This window comes from Crinia signifera, chromosome 19 (genome assembly GCF_055691185.1).
Source record: "Crinia signifera chromosome 19, ASM5569118v1, whole genome shotgun sequence".
Taxonomy (NCBI): Eukaryota; Metazoa; Chordata; class Amphibia; order Anura; family Myobatrachidae; genus Crinia; species Crinia signifera.
In genome coordinates, this window is record NC_139226.1 from 95,685,663 (window position 1) to 95,705,196 (window position 19,534).

The 19,534-nt window shown below is 46.7% G+C and overlaps 1 protein-coding gene across 1 annotated transcript in view; it reads left to right on the forward strand.

The window, feature by feature from the left end:
* The first annotated feature begins 10,145 nt into the window (after window positions 1–10,145).
* DNAJC11 (DnaJ heat shock protein family (Hsp40) member C11) overlaps window positions 10,146–19,534 on the forward strand; it is a 126,049-nt gene continuing 116,660 nt past the window's right edge. Inside the window, exon 1 of the mRNA XM_083162954.1 lies at window positions 10,146–10,291. Coding sequence (XP_083019080.1) covers window positions 10,220–10,291 — 72 coding nt within the window. The 5' untranslated portion in view covers window positions 10,146–10,219. The remainder of the gene's footprint in view (window positions 10,292–19,534) is intronic.

Below are 19,534 nucleotides of genomic sequence, written 5' to 3' on the forward strand. Positions count from 1 at the left end.
TCAAAGGAGGACCGTGTAATTCCAACATATTGTGGTGGAAGATCAGCCCTTAAGACAGTTAGGGGCTGATTGTCTGGCTCTCTATCATTCTCCACTCAGGGTTGCCGGTACAGCTCTGGCATAAAATAAATAAACAAGGGGCGTGGCCAATGTGAGGCGTGGCCACTCCCCTGTATAAAAAAAATAATATTTGGTACTTATGTATTATCTGGGCGCCCGATTTTTTCATCGCATGCAATATAGTGGCATACAATTCATGCGATGCGATTTTTCATTGTAAAGACCCGATTTTTATTTGTATAGTTACCCATGGGTGATTTCATACCCCCACTATCCAACTACGCATGGAGTTGATGTTATATAGTGTGGCGAGCGCAGCGAGCCACCGAGCCCGAAGCGTGGCGAGGGGCCGCAGAATACATGTGAAGTAATCCGCGGCCGCTCGCCACACTATATAAAAACAACTCCATGCGTAGTTGGATAGTGGGGGTATGAAATCACCCATGGGTGACTATACATTTAAAAATCGGGTCTTTACAATGAAAAATCGCATCGCATGAATTGTATGCCACTATATTGCATGCGATGCGATGAAAAAATCGGGCGCCCAGATATTACATAAGTACCAAATATTTTAAAGCAGGGGCGTGGTGGCAGGTAGGACACCTGCTCTGGGAGAGAGGACAGAATGGTGCTGCAGCTGCCTCTCACTCTCCCACAATCCCACCTGGGGGGTCCATGGGGACCTAATGATGCAAATGACGTCATCATGTCTCCCCCCCCCCCCCCCAAATGTTTAATGCCGGTAAATACCGACATTGTACAACTGGGGGCATGACCATAGGCGAATCTAGATTTAGGGTAATGGGTGGTCCCAGAACTAGACATAATAGCAGGGGGACCTTTGCGCGGCGTAGCTGCGCAACAAAAAGGGGGCGTGGCCTCATGGAAAGGAGGTGTCACATCACAAAAAGGGGTGTGGTATTACACTTTAGACCATACACAGTAATGCCCATTACACATTTTAGCAAACTCCATAATACCTATTACACATAAAGCCACACGCCGTAATGCCAATTACACATAAGGCCACACACCATAATGCCCATTACACATTGTGCCACACATCATGATGCCCATTACATACTATATAACAAACCGTAATGCCCATTACATATTTGCCACATAAGTGCTGCTTACCTACGTGCTCATTGCTAAGGGTTATTGCTTGATGGCACCATAGTACCCATTACACATGATGCCGCACACCATAGTACCCATTACACATGATGCCGCACACCATAGTACCCATTACACATGATGCCGCACACCATAGTACCCATTACACATGATGCCGCACACATAATGCCGCTTACACATGATGCTGCACACCGTAATGCCCCTTACACATTAAGCCACACATTATGCGTAATGCCCCCACATACCGCCACTTGTAGCGTCCATTAAGCAATGCCCCCAAAAGTGCCACTTACTGTAAATTTTTATATGAGCCTTCGCTGCTGCTGCAGGGAGAGATGGAGAGCGGTGCATCTGCTTCTATGGGGAGAGGAGCAGAGCACAGCGCAGAGCACGCTCCCACTCCCCTCCTGGTGTCCCCTCTAGCCGAGTGGACATTTGAAATATTGTGCGCGCTGTTGTTGTGCGTGACGTTGGGGGAGCACACCGGGCGCCGGCACCACATGATTAAAGGGGGGCGGGCTAAGGTGAAAGCGGGGAGAAGAATTGGAGTGGAAGCTGCAGGGGTGACAGTCATTGACAGCTGGGCAGAGAGCAGGGGGGTGCCCGGCTGTATTCAGAGCACTGCAGGTCACGACTGTTTGAAATAATACCCCTTTCACAACAGAAAATGCAGGGATTTACCCAGGAATGTGGTACCAGGATCATGCAGGGACATTCCCAGGCTGACCCCTTATGCACCAGCCTAGTCCCTGCATTTTCTGGTGTGAGGGGGAGAGACAAACACTCCCCTCTCCCTACCCCCCTTTAACCAACCAGCTATATCTTCGGAACCAACTAACCCATTTACATGAGACCAGTATCATATTAAAGAACTTTTGAGTTGGCTTCGAATGATTTTGGTCCCGTGAAATGGGCTGTTTGGTTCCAGAGAAATCTGCCCTCAAAGAACATAAACAGTCATGAAATAACACTTAAGAAATGAAAAAAAAATCAGTTTAACCTCAATATCCCTGGAACCAATTAACCCATATGGATCCAGCCTGGTATCAGATTGAAGGCCCGGCGATTTGGGTTTGACTGAGATCAACCTTGAGCTTCAGTGATGCAGAAGGAGAACTGGCAGCTGTTGAACTGGGTGCGGGTCGGAATTAGCGGGTCCCATGTTATCCTATAGGGAAAACGTTCCAGCATTGCCTGGCAGGATCTCCGGTTCCCAGGGGGCTAGAGACACGGGGCTGGGCTCGTTGGAAAGCCCCATCCCTTAGCTACAAAATGGGATAATGGGTGGTCCTGTGCACCCCCAGACCACCCCCTAGATTCGCCTATGGGCATGACTATGATAATTTGATCACAATGGCCACGCCCCCCACACAAGAATCAATTGCTGAGCGCCACCTCTGACCCCTCCCCTTTCATGAAACAGCCGCCGACCCCGCCCCTTGCTTCCTATAGCTGGTTGCCCTCCTGATGAGGGCAGCCTGAAAGTAGGCAACCCTGATCTGCAAGATAAATATTTTACAGTAAATCTTACTAAGAAAAGCCAACCGTGTCTTTATTCCCGTTCCTCTCTTCCGATAAGTCCGTAATGATTCCCAACAGCGAAAAGGGGCTCAAGGCTTCTGCAAGTTGTCAGCTAATCTGATCCTCTTAATGTGTCCTGCAAAGACCTGATCAATGATATATAGGTTTTGCTGCGAGAGTTAGATAAATCATTGCTTTATGCCCTGTTTGCAACACATAAATTAATCAGTATTCCAGACTCCAGACATGCAATTCTTCCTGGTGACTTATTTATTGTAAATAAATTGGTAGTATTACCATGTTAGATATTTGTAACAAATGACTGTAACATGCAGTGCTAGCAGCTGGGTTCTTCTTCTATAGGGACACCTATGTAGTACCTAATTGCTAGGTGTGACACTGACACCTCTTGTGTCCGTGACAGCTCTTACGATGCCGGATTATAATCACAGATCTTGTGCAAGTGCTGACGTTATGCAACTCTCAGGGGCCCCCGGATCAATATGGAAGTAGCATAACCTTTATCCGTCGTCACTTAAGCTATTTCTTTTTGACATACAATAATAGAGCAACTGCCGGTGACTACCAGTAAATAAGAGGCCGCTGGTAGCTGTCTCCAGTGGATTGTGCGGGCGGATTGTCAGCTGCTGCAAGAAAAGTTGAGTAATATGATTTGCCCGGTTGTCTGTGCTACCTTGTAATGGTCAGCGGATAGAGTAATAAACTATTCTTATTTTACCCCCTCTGTAACGTGCAATTTTCTTTTGCACTTAATGAATGAGAAGAAAGTGTAATCTCTTCATTATAACATTGTGCACCACATTGCATACCTTCCAACGTTGGTGGCAGTGCGAGAGCAGAAGACACGAGGATGAAAATAGGGGGCGTGATCTTCCACCCAGGGGGTGTGGCCTACAATTGGGATACTCCCACGAGGCCAAGCACCCATTTTCCTCACTGTGGATGGTATGGCCAGCACTCTGAGACCTGCTGATCATGCCCCCAGCCCCTCTGTCACAATGAATAGGCGCTATGCGCATGCATATTGGGATGGAGACCTCTTGGGGAGAATACATTTAAGACGTGCATTGTATAATACAAAGCTACGTGAAAGCAGGCAGAAATGCGTATGCAAAACCCCAACCATCAGAGCAGGGGCCAAATTCGGATCAATACGTTTGACCCATAATTGGCCCCTAAGTGTGTGCTTAGTTAAGCCTAGCGCTAGTAGCTTTCTAAGGCTGAACACACAGAGTTTAACCCCAAATCATTGCTGCTGCTGCTAATTATAGTTCATTTATTTGATTTGAAAACATATATATAGCAGAAAATGTCCCTAGTATAGGACAAGGCGCTGGCTGTTCCCCAGTGTATTATAGAAGCCATAATTGCTGGAAAGTGACACTGCAATTTGTAAAAGTCTGTGAGATTCCATTATAACGACAATAAAAATACTGTATTACAGTTACAGGAAACTCCCCAACTCCAGAAATGTTAAGAAAGCAAGATGGTGTCTGATACTGTATTTTTATTGTACAGAATATATCTCAGCAGAGCCTCCACAGTAATCAGTGATCACACCGGCTGTAATAAAGTAGTCTATGCCCTTCTTATCTGTCATATACAGTACTTTCTTCATCTGACCCTTGTTACAAACTCAGGACATGACAAACATACAACCTTCATCCCAAATACAACAACTCTTTTCTAAGAGAGAAAAGACCCAGGAACATGGGTTTAAAGCAGGCATGTTCAACCTGCGGCCCTCCAGATGTGCTAAAACTACACATCCCAGCATGCATTGCCATCATTCTAGCATTCCCTAATAGCCAAATTGTGGCAAGGCATGCTGGGATGTGTAGTTTTAGCACATCTGGAGGGCCGCAGGTTGGACGTGCCTGGTTTAAAGGGTTCTGGTGTAGTCTTCTGTGGAGGGAACACTTTTTGGTGGCGGCGGGTTTGGGGAGAGGGGGCCAGAGAGACCGCTGCTGGCATCCGTCTGTGTAGTTTAGTGCTGCGGAGGAGCACTAGCAGGTGGCAGGGGTCAGCGGTGGTGGTAGAGGTGCCTGCCCTCTTCCAGCACCCGATGTGCCATCGCAAGTTGGCATGCGACTTCAAGTGCTAAACGGGGCACTTTTTTGCACCATAAAATGTGACTGGATTCGCATTTCGATGTTGCATTGAATCTGATTGCATAAGTGTATGGGCAGCATTACATATTTAGAGAAAAAGAGCAGCTGTCTTCTTTGTGATTGTTACAGGTATAATATGCGTATCAGTTATGCCCCTTTCAGACCGCACTTTTAAAACGGTAAATTGCCGTTTTTTTACCGTTTTAAAACGGTAATGTGTGCGGTCTGAAAGGTCCAGTCCCACTTAACCGGTTAGAAAATGCCGTTTTTTCTAACCGGTTAAAATGCAGGGTCCTACCCGTTTCTGAACCGGTATTTTAGCGCAAAAATCGGCTCAGAAACGGTATTTAGGACCCAGCCAATGAGCTGGGTCCTAAATTCAGCACAGTGAATACTTAATGAGCGCTCATTAAGTATTCACAGCACTGGAGCCCCCCCCCCCGCGCGTGTCGACACCCCCCGCGCGTGTCGACGGCCCCCCCGCGTGTCGACCCCCCCCCCCGCGCGTGTCGGCGCCCCCCCCCGTGTCGACTTACCCCGTGCCGGTATCTCCGTTGTGGTTCCCGGCACTGCAGCTCAGTATGCTCGGAAAGCACTTATGAAAAAAGTGTCTTTCAGAAAATGGCTGCCCCCCATACGGAAGACAGTTTTTTTAAACATGGTTTCCTATGGGGCAGCCATTTTCTGGAAGACACTTTTTTCATAAGTGCTTTCCGAGCATACTGAGCTGCAGTCCACAACGGAGGTACCGGCACGGGGTAAGTCGACACGGGGGGGGGGGCGCCGACACGCGGGGTGGGGTGGGGGGGGCGTCGACATGCGCGGGGGGCGTCGACATGCGCGGGGGGCGTCGACATGCTCTCGGTCGACACGCGAGGGGGGGGGGGGCTGCACGGAGGGGAGGGCTGAAGGCTGCACTGGCTTTGACCCTGTATTTGGAAAGTTTCCAAAAACGGGTCTGCCAGTGTCAAAAAATCGGCACTTAAACGGTAATATACCGTTTAAGTGCTGCGGTGTGAAAGGGTTTTTATCTGGCAGACCCGTTTTTGGAAACGTTTCCAAATACAGGGTCAAAGCCAGTTATGCGGTCTGAAAGCAGCATTACTGGCAGGATTGTAAAAGCAGAAAAATAGTTATCATCAATCGGGCTACCTTACCCCAAACCTACCCCAGTTTGGTCATCTGCAGGCATCTGAAAAGTAAGTATGGACTTACTTTTCAGAGCAAAAGCCGAAGAAATCTTTCGATGGTCAGCAACCATCGAATGCAGTGACGCACACAGGGGGGGTTTATGTGTACCCAGAAACCCCCATGACAGACAAAAAATGTTTTAAACCCATTGTTGTGGCCCGTGATTAAGCCCCACCCATGGGATTTAGCCCTGTCCCCTTTTCAAACACCCACGAATAGCGGGTTCTAAAGAAAACAGATAACCTGCCAAAAGAACACACAGCTGATGTGATTCCTGCATGGCTATGTCCTGTCCTCACTCCAAGGACACTGTTGCTTCCCACTGCCTAGAGGCACATGTAAGAGGCTTTATTTAATTAATGTATGTAGGTGACAGGCACCGGATCCGCCACATAGGCAGTATCAGCCTCGGTTCTGCATATGTACATACCCTGGATTTTATACCCCGGATTCTATAGGGCTGCAGCAGAAGCAGCCCATAGAGGCATCCCGGAGGGAGGGAACACCTTCCAATGAGACTGCCTTGGGAGACTGACAGGTTGGACTTCCAATAGGAAGTCACTTCCAATCACAGTGAAGCCAGTGGTGTCTCAAAGACTGCATCTGGATTCATTTATTCAGAACACAATGGCAGATTTTACTTGGGGGGGGGGGGGGGGGGGGGAGGGACTCTGCAGTCCAGAAGCCATTGGTTATCACCTTTGATTTTACAGGCTTAATACATCTGCCCCGCTGTCGAGACACTGGCTGAAGGTATCCCAAATGATTGCATGGCTCACATGACCCTAACAAAGGCCCTGTCAGAAACCTCAGTGTGCATTTGCGTCTGCATTCCTTACCCGCATGTTGGTGCGTCTTGCGACGCAGGTCCTTGTCCTGCGCTGTCCCTGGGTATTCTCCATGGCAGGATCAGTGTGACATCACTCTGGAGTCTGGTCGGCATTCCATGCCAGGCCCTTAGTAGGGGATAGGTATAAGATCAGTCTAGCTGCAATCTTTGTTTAACTGAAACTGCATGGTAATAGCACTAAATGGATAAATGCTTCATGTCAAATTTAGTCATTTTCTACATCTTTATATCTTTCTTTTTATTCTGTGAATTAAATTCAATAACAAAAAAAATAACATTTGATCAGATCAGTATTTCTTTTCTGTTTTATTTAGCCAAATAAAGACATCTGCAGAGTCCGTGCTATTACTGGATAAGCAGTGTACGAGTATTACCTCCCTAAACATAATTTACTTTCAGATTAAAGGGTTTTCTCCTATTAATACATCTATTATCACTATTTTCAGTATACTGATTTCACCCCTTGCATGTATCTTTAATCAAACATTTCCTACCAGGATACTTTATTTCTTATTAACAACGTAAGAATTAATTGGTCCCTTATTGCCTTGCTTAGTGAGTTAGTTAATAAATCTGAGAAAATCACAACTGTGCATATAATGTTAGTGGGGATGTCTGGTGCATATTATTTCATGTTAATTAACAATCGCATTTTCTGTCCCACTTTAGCAACACATTTAACTTGTTCTGTGTGTGATACCAGTGTTTAATCATAAACAGAAATTGATGGCAATATTTGGTACACAGGGCGCCTTATCCTGTCCATAATCGGGGCTTGGTCCACCGCGAAAGCCGAGGATTTCAGTTGGGCTGGTCCTATGCTCCCCTCTTCCAGATGGTCTGACACTGCAGCCATTGCAGACTCGTGCCTTAGAAAAGCCAGATATGCTAAAAAGACGTGGATTCACTGATCTGAAAAAAAAAGAAAAACATTAAATAGGTTGAATGTGATTTCGATCAATAATAGGCAAAAACTGATGATATTTACTACTATTGTCAGGCATTGAATACCCTCCTATGTCTTTTGTTAATAAAGTTGCAAGTATTTTTAATGACATTACAAATATTGCATTATTGAAAATAAGCCTAAAAATGGTTCTTGTTTAGTTTCACGGCAGCAGCATGGCTGCCCTCTACTTCCGGGTTCGGTGCTCTGCAAACTTTCGAAAATAAAGTCCATGCCAATGTGAATAGTTCATACCCCCACTATCCACGTTGGCATGGAGTTGATTTTAGATAGCGTGGCGAGCGTAGCAAGCTACCGAGCCCATAGCATGGGCGAGTGAAGCAAGCCCCGCAAGGGGACACAGACGCTGCTAAACAAGTACCCAAAAAAATACTTCCTATATATTTTTCCAAGTTGGCTCTAATGGTGGGGAAATAGGCTAACCAGCCCTAGAACCTGTCCTTGCTGTACGGTACCCACCCTAACCATCAACCCCAACTCAAGATCATATCCATAACCCAACCTACCCAGCCAAGGAACATACACTCTTCACCCTACCCCCTGGCCACCCACAGCCCCAAGGACCTACATTGCCCACCCTAACTCCAGCCCCATGTATATGAACTATTCTCTCTACCATCCTTGGCCACAGAGACATGCACTAACCATCCTTGGAAACCCCTCAGCTCCCTCCCTGCCTTCCCCACCTCCCTTACTACATCTCTTCAGTGAACTCCAGCAATGGTGATCTCCAGCTCCCCCCAACTGACCTTCCCCCACCCATGGGACACTACAACCTGCAGGAGGGACAGCGGGATAGTCTCCAATTAGCCGGACTGTCCTGCTGTAATATGGATAGTTCAGATTTATGGCACAGTGATCACAATAAACTACAGCTCACAAGAAATCTTGTGTTGGGAGCTCAACAGCCTTTGGGGTCAGAGCCAAGCCTGATAGCAAGCACTGCAAACAGGTCAGTCCTCTGTGGGTGATTGGGGAAATAATGTATGTTTTATTTTTTTCCTGTTGGGGCCAATGTGTTTTATTTATTCCTGTGAGGACTGGGTTTTTGTTTTTTTACCTGTCTGGGTGCAAAGTGTTTTTTTTTTATATCTATGTCGGACAATGTCGGACAATATATTTTATTGTTTTTCTATTGAGGCCAACAACAGTTACAATTAGAATAAGAAAGGCAAATCTACGGATCTATATAATAAAATGATGTGCTGATAAGAAAAGGGGGGACAGCAGAGAGAGAGAGAGAGAGAGAGAGAGAGAGGGACATCTAGTTTTTATGCCAGCATTAGGGCAATTGGTACCGGTTGATAGGTGCACAGCATCTAGCAGTGTTGGACTGGGACATGAAGGGTCCACTGGGGAATGCAGTGATAGGGACCCCCTGTTTAGGGGTGTGGCTGATCTCTAGAAGGGGTGTGGCCAGTTGCCACTGAAGTTTGGCTAACACTTACTAAGTGCAATATAAATGTACCGGTATATATATAGTAAATACTGCTAGTGCATAAATGATAATAATGGCAATGCAAAGTAGAAAATACACAATAGCCCCATGTGGAGGTAGGGCACCATGCGGAGGGGCCCACCGGGGGATTCTGTTGTGCCTTCCCCCCCTTCCACGTGGACCAGCCGAACACTGTTGTCTAGGTTGGCAGTCAATAGGTCGACTACTATCGGTTGACAGGCACAAGACTGACATTGACAAAAGGTCGGTAGAAGCAAATGGTCAACATTTTTTATACCTTACGATCCACGCAGACTTTCATTTGGAACAGTAAAGTGTACCAAGCAAAGTATTAATGGAGCAAGGCACCATGCGCATACCTCCCAACATGACCCATGTCCAGGAGGGACAGAATGCTCTGCTCCTGGACTTTCCTCTTACTATATGATTGCAGTCACCTGTGTTTAAAACGCTTTTCTTTTCAATTACCCTGTTCAACACAGGTGACTGCAATCATGCATTAAGAGGAAAGTCCAGGAGCAGAGCATTCTGTCCCTCCTGGAGAGGATCATGTTGGGAGGTATGCATGCGTGAATCAACAAAGCGAACCATGCAAGGGTGAGTGTTCCACTAATTGGGGGTCCATGTTGACTGGTGTCGACTCGACATTGACATAAAAAAACGTGAAAAACTTTTAATGTGTGGACTATTGTCATGTCGACCTTTGATCCACACCCAGAATAAGTTGTATTGCTTTACAATACACTTCTAAGTTTTTGTACAGGGAATTAGTGGAGGAGCTGTCCAGCAGCTGCAGCCAGCACAAGCCATGTAGTTCCACCCCAGTGTTGTAGGTGTCGCTATGATAGTCCGACGCGGCTACTGTACGTTACCGGAGAGCGAGGTGAAAGGTTGTGAAGATGGCGGCGGCCTTGATGGATGAGGACTTCGATAACGATGACTATTACTCGCTATTAAACGTCAGGAGGGAGGTGAGCCGTCTTGTTGGTGACAGGCAGCAGTCTGCCGGGATGTAGGCCGGTGAAGGGCAGAGAGAGTGCGGCGGACTGGATAATATAAGCCGGCATGTTGCGGTGACCCGTGGGCTGTCACCTGGGTGACACCGGGCGCTGGCAGCATGTGGCCGCCCGGAGCCTTGTCCGTAATATCATCGCTGTGTGACCGGTGCGGGGATCGTCCTGCGGGAGTGCTACTGTCATTACACGCGGGGGTCACGGTGTAGGTCACACAGCCGGTGATACGGAGGCAGGAGATATACACCGATCCTTAATATACATCCCCCCGCCCCAATATACAGATCTCACTTGTCACCCCATATACATGTCGTCCAATATACAGAGTCCCCCAATATACAGATCTCACTTGTCACCCCATATACATGTCCAATATACAGAGTCCCCCAATATACAGATCTCCCCCGTCACCCCATATACATGACCCCCAATATACAGATCTCCCCTGTCCCCACATGTCCCCCAATATACAGATTTTCCCTGCTCCTCCCAATATACATGTCCACCAATGTTCAGATCTCCCCCAATATACATGTCCCCCAATACACAGATCCCCCCAATATACATTTCCCTCTATATAAGATCTTCCCTATCTTCATATACATGTCCCCCAATATACAGATCTCCCCTGTCCCCAATATACATGTCCCCCAACACACAGATCTCCCCAATATACGTCACCCAATATATAGATCTCCCTGTACCCCTCCCCATATACATGTCCCCTAATAAACAGCTCTCCCCCATATACATGTCCCCCCAATATACAGATCTCCCCTGTACCCTTCCCCATATACATGTCCCCAATACACAGATCTCCCCCAGTATATATGTTCCCCAATACACAGATCTCTCCTGCCACCCCTCATATACATGTCCCCGTATATATACAGATCTTCCCGACCCCCAATATATATATATATATATATCCCCAATACACAGATCTTCCCGTCCCCCAATATACATCTCCCCCAGTAAAAATAAGAGCGCTAATTAGGATTAGGATAAGTGAATTTTCCATTCACTTATCATGATCCTAATTAGCGCTCTTATTTTTAAGATAAAGAATATAAAAGGTCATTCAGGTTGATTCGCGAAGCTGCGAAATTCACAGCTTTTCGAGTCAACCAACACAGCCCACATGACCATCCACCCCCTCCTCGCACGCCGAGTTTCCCTGCATACATGCGAATGGATGTTCTGCATGCGGGGAGGAAATCATTTGATGGTCGCCGACCATCAAATGATTTCTATAGTGCTCGCAGATGTAAGACACCTCCCTGGTGTCTTACATCTGCGAGCACCCTGTGCGGGAAGCGAGCGGGCAGCTGACATCCTCTGACATCAGCTGCCCGCCCCCTGCGTCATCGGCAAATCACCATGGGAACACCCAGCACTTTCATGGGAACGCCTATGATAAGCTGGAAACTCCCATGGGCGCAACAGCAGCCCCGCCACTGCCCCTGCCCCCAACCCGCAGTGCTGTTGGCGAGTGGTCAGTGAATAATCAATTCGCCATGGCTGCATATGTGCGTAAATGTTTATGTGCATGTGCAGTCATAAAACATCGCTCACTGTTGCGAATTTGTAAGTTTGAGTGAGAACCTGAATGACCTCAATAGTATATATATAATGAAAAAAAATAATAAGAAGTCAAATAAACAAAATAAAAAATAGATATAAAATTATAACAAAAAATTACACAAATTGCTATTTGTTATTTTATATTTATTTTTATTTATTTTACTTCTATTTATTATTTTCCATTATATACATTTTCATATATTCATTTTATTCATTATCTTTTCTGTCATTTCCATTCTATTCACTTTACCCTGTCCTAAATAGTGCTCTTATTTTGACAAGATTTTCTAACTACCAATAGAGCTGCTTTCACATAATATAGTGCAGAGAAACCAGTTTTCTTCTATAAACCTGTCCCCTGACCAAGAATAAATAATAATAATAATAATAATAATAATAATTTAAAAAAGTACAATATCTATCTATCTATCTATCTATCTATCTATCTATCTATCTATCTATCTATCTGTCCTGTTGGAGAAAGTGCGCTATATAAATAAAACTTACTTGCTATCTATCTATATCCACAAGTAGCTGGCACTCCTCAGGTTTCGCAATGATGTTTACCATATGTGGTAAATTATATTTCAAAACTTCAAATGGGTAAATAACCACATTTGAAACTGGAATATAATTTACCACATTTTGTGAAATCTGATGAGAGCTGCTTATGTGTGTGGACATGAAATAGGAGTTTTTTCCCCAAATCACAGGTACTAATGTCACATTGGAGTGCCGGTCGAATGTATCCCCAACTCCATATACCCCCTACCCAATCGCTACATCCCTCTATGCTAACACTAACCTAGTTCTCACCCACTAACCTTGCTCTCCCCCAAAATTCACCTCCATGCCACCCCACTGACCTTGCTCTCACCCACCATTCACCTCCATGCCACCCCACTGATCTTGCTCTCACCCACCATTCACCTCCATGCCACCCCACTTACCTTGTTCTCACCTCCATGCCGCCCAACTAATGTTGCTCTCCTCCACCATTTACCTCCATGCAGCCCCACTACCCCACTAACCTTGTTCTCACCTCAATGCTGCCCCACTTCCCTTGCTCTCACTCAACGTTTACTTCCACGCAGCCCCACTAGCCTTGTTCTCACCTTCATGCAGCCCCACTAGCCTTGTTCTCACCTTCATGCAGCCCCACTAACCTTGTTCTCACCTCCATGCAGCCCCACTAACCTTGTTCTCACCTCCATGCAGCCCCACTAACCTTGTTCTCACCTCCTTGCAGCCCCACTAACCTTGTTCTCACCTCCATGCAGCCCCACTAACCTTGTTCTCACCTCCATGCAGCCCCACTAACCTTGTTCTCACCTCCATGCAGCCCCACTAACCTTGTTCTCACCTCCATGCAGCCCCACTAACCTTGTTCTCACCTCCATGCAGCCCCACTAACCTTGTTCTCACCTCCATGCAGCCCCACTAACCTTGTTCTCACCTCCATGCAGCCCCACTAACCTTGTTCTCACCTCCATGCAGCCCCACTAACCTTGTTCTCACCTCCATGCAGGCCCACTAACCTTGTTCTCACCTCCATGCAGCCCCACTAACCTTGTTCTCACCTCCATGCAGCCCCACTTCCCTTGCTCTCAACCACCGTTTACCTCCATGCAGCCCCACTAACCTTGCTTCTCACCCACCAGTCACCTCCCTGCCACTCCATTCCCTCTCAATCACCAGTCACCTCCTTGCTGCCTGACTCACACTCAGCTACCATTCACCTCCATGCTGACTAGCCCCCTTCCTCCCCAGAAACCTACACTAGCTTAACACAAACATTCATCCCACCCCTCTCGATCACCAATCATTTGGCTAATATATACACCCTGCTAATGCCACATATCCATACACCAATATTTATTAACTTTTATTTATAAGGCACCACAAAGTGTATGCAGCGCTGTACATGGGAACAGATAATGCTATCAGAGTACAATGCACAATGGCAGACCACTGCATAAGTAATAGTGTTCATTCTAGCACCTGCTATCTTTGAAAACCCATGCAGTTCCTCTTCCCTGCCTGGGGTGTCGCTGTCTGCTGTAGTACTTCTAGCACAGTGTGGTCTGTATATCATCACTGATATGAAAAACCAGACCTGTGCTAGAAACACAACAGCAGACAGCGACACCCCAGGTAGGGAACCGGAACTGCATGGGTTTTCAAAGATAGTGGGTGCTAGAATGAACACTAAGTACCAAGCATCAAAATCACACCACAGACTGTGTAGGACAGATGTCAAGGGAATTAGTGAAGTACAGTAGTACAGGAGGGCCCTGCCTGTATTAGCTTACATAATAAGGGAAAGGAGTGGACAGTTAGGGGTTGAACTGGGAAAGATACATGGGGGAATTAAAGTATTGATGTATGAGGTGGATTGGTATGCTTGAAGAAAGGTATACAGTACTCCTCTATACACCTCTCGCTCATTCTATCCCCTCTCTCCACCTCCCTCACTTCCCTGCACCATCCATCCATCACTCTGACCACACACCTCACTCACACTTTAGGATACTCTTCCATTACCTCATCTTACACCTTTTAGCGCTCAATTCATCACCTTTGCACATCAGTCCTCTATTCACCCTTCCAATCATCCCTTCTGCCTCTCTTCTGTTCCTCTCTCCTTATTTCATCTATTTTGCATTTTAACAGGAAATATCATATGAATCGACACTGACCTTCTAAACCGCATTCTTTTAACAGTGTATTAGTTGTACTGTATAGTGGTTGTTTATTAACAGGTTATTGGCTAATAGCTAATACTAAACTATCTGTGCTCCATCTGGTGTGATTTAGTTGCCTGTCAGTGTCGGCATTTGTGGGTGGTGAACCCACGTGCAAAAATATAATTTGGGCCCCGCTACTCCACCCCAAGCATACGCCTCTCTAGAGAACTAGTAGGATGGTGTCAAATGGCTGCTGCTATAAGCTGTTTTCCTGTAGTACAGCGAGTGTTGTTTCTGTTAGTACAGGTGGTTATGTGTAATGAGCGCCGCCTCTGTATATTCAGGGTGGTCCACTCCTATGTCTACCTTCTGAGCTACAGCCGCTTCCAGTTAAGCTGTGTACACACGAGGGTGATAGGGGCTGAAATCGCTGAAAATATGGTCGCAGGCGACCATATTGCCAGTGATTGGAGTGTGCCCCGGTGATAAATCGCCGGGTGCGCGCTCCCGTTTTCTGCCCCATTCTAATCGCTGGTCACAGGAGCTTGCTCCTGCGACCAGCTGATTACCTCTGCGGCACCGCCGGCTGAGGTTCCTTTTCATCAGCGACCATCTCTGGTCGCTGATGAAAAGGGGACACTGAGCAATATATTGCCCAGTAATATATTGCTAGCAATATATTGCTGAGCAATATATCTCCCCCGTGTGTACGGGGCTTTATACCTATGAGGAAGGCGAATTACTTATTTATTGATGTATTCAGTATGTTGCAATAGGCTATATTGTGGCATGAGGCTGTTATGTTAGTAGTTAGGTTTTGCTGGAATGTGCTATGTATCGCCTGCCACATAGAGCTGCACCACTCCTTTGTGGGGAATGAATTAATATTACAAGAATGCAGCCTATTCATCAGTCCAGGATGAAATGACTGGCTGCTAACTGGCTCGTCCACAAAGGGTGTGGTATGGCGGTCCGACAATCGGGTTACCGACGGTCAGTATCCCGACATCGAAATCCTGACTGCAGGTGCTCCAACAAGGGGGGCGAGTGCAAAGAAGCCACACTGCAGGCTCGGTGGCAAGCTTTGCTCTCCACAGGTTCTATACTCCCTCGATGGGGGTCGTGGACCCCAATAAGGGAGAATAGTCCCAGTTAGTCGGGATCCCGACTGTCGGGCAGTTATCCAGCACCTCTCTGCAAATGGATTCCTCTACTTTGCATAGGAGATGTTGGTCATTCTGGGCACAGACTGCTTTAATGTTGGTCTCTGGGGGCGCAGACTGGTTTATGATTAGTCGGTGGGGGGGCAGACTGGTTTAATGTTGGTTGGTGGTGGCAGCGCAGACTGGTTTAAGGATGGTCGCTGGGGGCACAGACTGGCATACTGTTGGTCACTGGGTCACAATGGGGACCAATGGTATAGATCTGCGCATACGCTGCAAATGGATGTTTATGCAAAACATCAATTCGCAGGCCTACGGAGGAGATTCGGTGTCCAGCGGGGGGGCAGGCGTTCATGCGGGTGGCGTTAGTAGAAACCCAAGCCAGCATAATTTGCTGCTTGGCACGTCAACCAGAATGAGGGCCATTGTATATGTGATATCAGTAGTCGGTTTGCCAAGTGATGGGCATTCTTGGGATGGAACTGGGAGGGGGCTAGAATGGTATACATAAAAATTGGTGGGCAGACTGCGTCAGAGGGATAAAATGGTGGCATGTCTAGAATCAATGGCAGTGTTCCAGGGTGCAGAGATGCAGAAAGTGGGTGTCTTACTACTTGTACAGTCGGATGCAGGCACCTACACCAGGGGTGGCCTGAGACGAGTGTTTACATATAATGAAATCCTCGACTTAAACAGCAGCCACAGAACCTCGGAATCAGGCCTTGGTGTGTATGTGTATAATGTGCGGTCAAGTTGCAGGTATCATTTGCACAACTATCTTTTGACAATGGGCCTAATTCAGACGATATCGCACAGCTGCGAATTTGCAAGCCAGGCGATTGTCGATAGACTGCGCATGAGTAAGGCCCATAGTAAACATGCGCGAGGCCGTCCTGCAATAAAATCCTGCTACTTTTTTAATCACTGGCTATATACAAGGTGATTGGCACTGCCAGCGTTTAGGGAGTGGTAACCGGACGTTCTCTTTTTTTTTTGTGTGTGTCAGGGAAAACGTAGGCATACCCAGGCATTTAAAGGGAAGTCATGTGACGTCAGCTCCGGCCCCGATCAGCCTTTTTCAATCGCAGTCACTGAGTAAGTCTTGGGCTACGCGGAGACTGTGCGCAGTCCATGGTGAGCTGCTTGAGAATGGATTTGCAGCTATTCGCAGACCTGCAATATATTTGCAAGCCGTGCTAATTAATTTGCAAACTTGCACGTGGCGGGATTTCACTCTGGCGGGGTGGCGTATACCTGATCACAGGCAGCTCAGGTCTGAATTAGGCCCAGAGATTGTTAATATATTTACATATAGGCCCTTATTCAGATCTGATCACAGTACAAATTTGTTCTCAAAATGGGCAAAACCATGTGCACTGCAGGTGGGGCAGATGTAAGATGTATAGAGAGAGTTAGATTTGTGTGAGTTATTTTGTTTCTGTGCAGGGTAAATACTGGCTGCATTATATTTACACTGCAATTTAGATTTCAGTTTCAACACACCCCACCCAAATTGAATTCTCTCTGCACGTGTTACATCTGCCCCACCTGCAGTGCACATGGTTTTGCACATTGTAAGAACAAAGTTGTACTGCGATCAGATCTGAATAAGGGCCATAATGTAATGTATGTTGTACAGTCCTGAGAATATAATCAGATCATTAGCAGGATTGTGGACCAGCATGCGGAGCTCACACTGTTGTTGTGACATTGTTGGTAAGGCCTGTGACCTTGTTGTTAACAGAAAGGTGCACGCTGCTCCTGCAGTAGAATGTGCTTCCCATGTCAATCAATACATGATAATACCGTGCTGTCAGTGAGGCTATTACGCCAGGCCATAGATAAAGCCGTTTCTGATCTATGAGAATGACACCCTACATCCTGGTGTTAACTGTTGCATTGATCAGAGAGTCTTAAACCCCTTTTACATCGCACCTAATTACCAATTCATGATGGTTTCTTGCCGGTTCGACCCAGTAAGTGCGATGTGAAAGGGGTTACCGGGTCCCGCAAACCAGTAGCAACACGACAATATGAAATGGTAAAAATAGTAGGGTTACCGGTTCAATGCCATGTTGCTTTGCAGTGTGAAGGGTTAACAGGGTCAGGCGACCCGTTTCCCGTTCACACTTATGGAGGAGACCGTGCTTGGAGCAGCGCCAGCTCTAAGCGCTGCCTCCACCCCTAATTATGCTCCGACACTCTGCCCCGCCCCCGAATGCTGTCAGTGAGCCGGCAATATTGCCGGTTCGCTGAGTGGATGTAAACAGACCAAAATGCAGGGTCGCATCGGGACCAAGCTGTTTTAGGCGCTACCCTGCATTTTGCAATGTGAAAGCAACATTATTTGCAGCATTACAGTAAAGCCATGGTAACCAATCACCATTTAGGGTGGTATCTCTTAAGTGAATACAAATGTCTGATTGGATGCTGGTGTTGTAATGCAGGCTGGCATGTTTGAGCAGTGTTAACAAATGAGCCTGAGCCTTAATGCGAAGTTGATGACAGAACAGAATTTATATTGTTCTCATTTTCCTATTATTTTTCAGTAAAGGTTTACTAAAATCATTTGCATAAGTAACGCAGCAAAAAAAAAATGTAATTTATTTGCTTACTGGAAGTTGGGCCGTAATCTGTGACTTTTGGCTTATAAGGCTATAGCTACACTACATGTAATACAGTATATACAGGATTGGATTTGATATGGTAATAAGGGATAGTGTTAATTCTAGAACTCAGTAGTGTTCCTTCTAGGAACTGGGCAGGGCAGTGCTGCATGGTGACAGCGTTAAGGGGACGGGGAAGCGCTGGCATCTACGCCCCGCTAAAACAGCCTAGCGTGAACACTAGAAACATGCACCTGTCGCAACCCCTGCAGTTCCAGGTGTGCGCTGCTGTGGTGCTTCTAGTACACACTGGACTGTATCTCAGTACTGAGATACAGACCAGACTGTGCTAGAATCACTTCATTCAGAGAGCGAAACCCCAGAAAGGAAACCAAAATTACATGAGTTTTGACATGTGCACCGTTCTAGAATGAACGGTATGGGAAATTAAGTTGAAGCCATATCATACCCCTGAGTTTGTAAGTTCACTAGCTTACATGGAAGGAATAGTCACTATGGGGCCAATTCAGACGCCTTGCAGTGGGCCAAATTAGTCCCCGATGGTCTGGGTTTGAGCATGTGCGCATGCCTTCGCCGAGTTTCACAGTGTTTGCTCCAAAGTAGGCGGGCAGGGGGCTGGAGCAGAGGGAACGCCTAATGTTTTATGGGTGTTTCCACAAAAATGCTGGCATACCCCTGCAGACAGAGGCGTGTCGATGCATGCTTGGGGCGGATGGCTGACGTCACTTGACATCAGCTCCCGACCCGAATTCAGAGGGCAGCGTTCAAATGATCATTTTCTAGAGTGTACTGGAGACATGATAGCCAGAATCTTAATTGGTTGCTATGGGCAACATCACCACTTGTCTGTTTGGAAATCTTTTATAAATATTCCCTTTAAATGGATTTCTGTCATTGGCTCTGTGCACATGCGTTTACCAAATGAAACAGGGCAGTGGTACCAAATTCCCATCATGCTGTGCACCACCAGGTGCCCATTGTTGCATCACCTGTAGAGATGACAGGACCCATGGCCCCATTTAGGTCATGGATCTAACATGCAGGTCTACGCCCCCCCACCAGCCCTAACAATCAGCTCATATTAGTTTCATGTCTCCGACATTGTAGGGGGAGGAAAATGCGTCTTTAATGTCGCTCCTG